Genomic DNA, 3,419 nt, shown 5'->3' with positions numbered 1-3,419 from the left:
TCACAGAATTTGGTCAAGAAAAAGAGATCTCAAATTATTCTTGTGGGTTTTTTTACTAGCTGGAAATGGACATTTTAGCCAGGCAAGGAGAGGAGGGTGATTTTGGTTTCAGTGAAAACTTGGATTAGCGGTGAAAGCTTTTCAGGTTTCAGTCACTAAGAAGTGTCAAACTCATCATTGCTCAGAGCTGGGACAGGAGTTGGGCTCCTCAGCGTAATTTTGGGGCCTTTGATGGTCATCAAGAACCAGGCACAGCCAAACCATTCCTGCCAGGCAGCAGGAATTGCAAGGAGCAACGTTCTTCGTCCTTTAACTTCAGCGTCCACCGCGCTGACCCCGTCGCGTGTTCTCGGTGGAAGGAGCATCGTGGAAACCTCGCTGGTGACAGAGCTGTGACTGCAGTGCTGTCACGCTGTTTTAGCCCCCCATCCCTCCAAGGAATCCTTGCAGCTCCTGGGGTGTTGTTGTGAGATCCCAGTAAAATCCGGGGAACAGCGGTGTCGTTCTGAGGGAGCAACGTCGCCCTTTGTTTCGGTTCGTGGGTACACGAGAAACAAAAATGTGGGGCTGGTTATAAAGGAAAGAGAAGCCATCTGCTGCGGGCAGGACTGGAATGCAGTGAATTCCCCAGGGAAAGGTGAGTTTCCCGGGGAAAGGTATGTTTTAACCCGGTGTTCCTGCCTTTATGAGTTCTTGTGCAGCTGGGAAAGATCCAGGGAGTCAGCTGAGTGCCACTGCTCTGCTAAAACTGGGGAGAGCCAGCTCTTCAGTCACTTTTGTTTGGGGGGGGGGGGAGTTGGTTCAAAAAAAAAGAGGAGTTTCACTTTGCTTTGAATGTCTGTGTTGTAGATTCACAGATTTTTCCGTCCTCCCTGACTCAGCTCCGGCTCTCCCCTCCCTCCTCTTTGACGTTGGCACTTCGGGGCAGGATCAAAGAGGGTGAAATTAGAAAGTCTCCTCCTCGCGGTGACTCATCGCTGGCTTTGGTCAAGTGCTTTGCTCTGGAGGGGGGCGGTGAGCGGCAGAAAGGGGAAGGGAGGGATTTCTGCATCCCCTGAATCCTCCTGGGACTCCTGCATCCCAGTGCGGGGGCGTAGCTGCTTGTCCTCAATTCACAGCCAAGCTATTGTGGTTTTCTGCTCCCCGTACCTTGAAGCCGAAGCAAAATGGGTCAGTTTTTACCCAGGGACGAAATCTTGTCAAGTCTTGAGATCTGATCAGATCCACTGAATTACTTTTTCTTTCATTCACTGCAGAGAATCTGAAGCCATGAGCAACCAGGTGTTTCCCCAGGCTCCTGCAGGGCAGAGTCGTGGCCAGCCAAAGCCAGGGCTTGAATTTAACCCCTCAAGCCCTGCATAGAAGTTTTCTTTTTTTGAAGTCCTGGTTGTGTTCTCCCTGTGAGGAGCTTGGCAGGCTCTTGCTCCTCAGCCTGTGGGGTGTGTGCAGCAAGGGGAGGCTCCTCCATGGGGATGTTTCTCTGGGCACGAGGGGGTTTTCAGCATTTTTATGCAGTGTTTTGCTAGTTATTATTTACCATAATTGTGACAGCAACTTTCATTCATAACACTTAAATGTGTGGAAAAGCTAAACTTCCCTTAAAACTACTTTTTCCTCTGGGCATCACATTTCCTCTCCATTTGTGGAAATTACATGACTGGCCGGTGCAGTCCCAGCATTTACTTCCATTTACTTCCATTTACTTCCACCGTTTCCACATCTGCTGGGGGACGGGAAGCAAGGGGGGGCAGCCCCCAGCACCCCAAGATAGGAACAGGTTTGTTTAAGGCTTTACTTTGGCCCTGTTAAATTTTGCTGAGTAAATTCTGAAGGCAATGACACCCCCCCCCAGTCTGAGGAGGGACAGAGGCTCGGAGCATCCTGCAGACAACTCCTTAATTCCCAGCGATCAGAGGACCAGACAAGGAACACCCCATTCCCAACAGCGCCTGCTTTGGGCTTCCCTTCAGGAGGGAGTGAGTGGTGAAAGGGGGGGCTTAGCCAAAAATAAACGAGCATCTCAAAGGCAGATGGGCCCTATTCACGGGCCTAAAATTACCCCAGCGGAGGGCCAGGCAGGATGAAAGGAATTAGCATCTGGTGGCGAGGGGAGGGCAGTGTCACCGGGGGTGGGTGACCAGATGGCCCCGGGCGCAGGCGGGTCCCACAGGCTGTCACAGCCTTTCCCCACTTGCAGACCTCCAGATATTATTTTTATAGGTTTTTTTTTTTTTTCTCCCCCGCCCCGGGAGGTGCAGATTCCTCCGGAGCAAATGTAGGCTCGCTGGCAGGAGGAGGCTCGTGTGTCCCAGTTCCCTTTTATGGACCTGTTCACACCCTGCTCCTGCAGCCACTGAGGGAATGCTGAGGAGCCTTTGGTTTGGGCTGGGATCTTCCCAAAGCACGGCACTGGGGTTAATCCCAGGGGCAGTGAGTCATTGGTGGTGACCACTCTGGATGCTTGGTGTGCTGTCCTCCGGCATCCTGGATGGATCACGGAATCACAGACTGCTTTTGGGTCGGAAGGGACCTTAAAGACCATCTCCTTCCAACCCCCTGCCGTGGGCAGAGACACCTTTCACTATCCCAGATTGTTCCAAGCCCCATCCAACCTGGCCTTGGACACTTCCAGGGATCCAGAGGCAGCCACAGCTTCTCTGGGCAACTTGCTGGGGCCTCACCACCCTCACAGCCAGGAATTCCTTCCCAATATCCCATCCCATCTCACCTTGCCCTCTGTCAGTGTAAAGCCATTCCTCCTTGTCCTGTCACTCCAGGCCTTTGTCCCCAGTCCCTCTCCAGCTCTCTGGGAGCCCCTTCAGGCACTGGAAGGGGCTCTAAGATGCCCCCAGAGCCTTCTCCAGGCTGAGCAATCCCAGCTCTCTCAGACTTTCTCCAGAGCAGAGGTGCTCCAGCCCTTGGAGCATCTCCATGGCCTCCTCTGGACTCGCTCCAACATCCTTCTGATGTTATGGGGGCCCCAGAGCTGGACACCAAACTCCAGGTGGGATCTCACCAGAGTGGAGCAGAGGGGAGGTGCTCACCAAATGATCCCCAGAGCAGCATTTTTGGGGTGTGCAGAGAGACCAACACTTGGTTCCCGGTTTGTTTTCCCTTCTCAGGTGGAGCACCACAAGCCTTTTGCAGTGCCATGCTTTGATTCCTGATCCAGGTGTTAAAATGACCTTTTTGAGTTAATTCTTCCCCCTCATGGTAACTGTTTTTATCCTGGAGGAGGCCAGAGAGCTGGTCCATGGCACAACCCCAGGGAAGGGCCGTGCTGAAGGGGTAGGATGCAGACCTGGTGCTGGGATAAGGGGAACCCCTGGCACCCCATTCCCTGCCTCACCCCTGAGCTCCAGGTCGCTCCAGGTGCACTTCTGTAACGTGGCTTCAGAGCTCCTAAGGCTTAAAGCGCC

The 3,419-nt window shown here is 53.2% G+C and overlaps 1 protein-coding gene across 1 annotated transcript in view; it reads left to right on the top strand.

Moving 5' to 3' along the window:
* The first annotated feature begins 2,080 nt into the window (after nt 1-2,080).
* The window catches only part of SAMD4A (sterile alpha motif domain containing 4A), a 49,244-nt gene continuing 47,905 nt past the window's right edge, over nt 2,081-3,419 (top strand). Inside the window, exon 1 of the mRNA XM_027906984.1 lies at nt 2,081-2,117. Coding sequence (XP_027762785.1) covers nt 2,081-2,117 — 37 coding nt within the window. The remainder of the gene's footprint in view (nt 2,118-3,419) is intronic.

The sequence above is a fragment of the Empidonax traillii genome, unplaced genomic scaffold (assembly GCF_003031625.1).
Source record: "Empidonax traillii isolate 1590-97213 ecotype Southwest subspecies unplaced genomic scaffold, ASM303162v1 scaffold1389:size274315, whole genome shotgun sequence".
Taxonomy (NCBI): domain Eukaryota; kingdom Metazoa; phylum Chordata; class Aves; order Passeriformes; family Tyrannidae; genus Empidonax; species Empidonax traillii.
The sequence above is the reverse complement of the archived record's forward strand: the minus strand, read 5'-3'. Positions and strand labels throughout refer to the sequence as shown.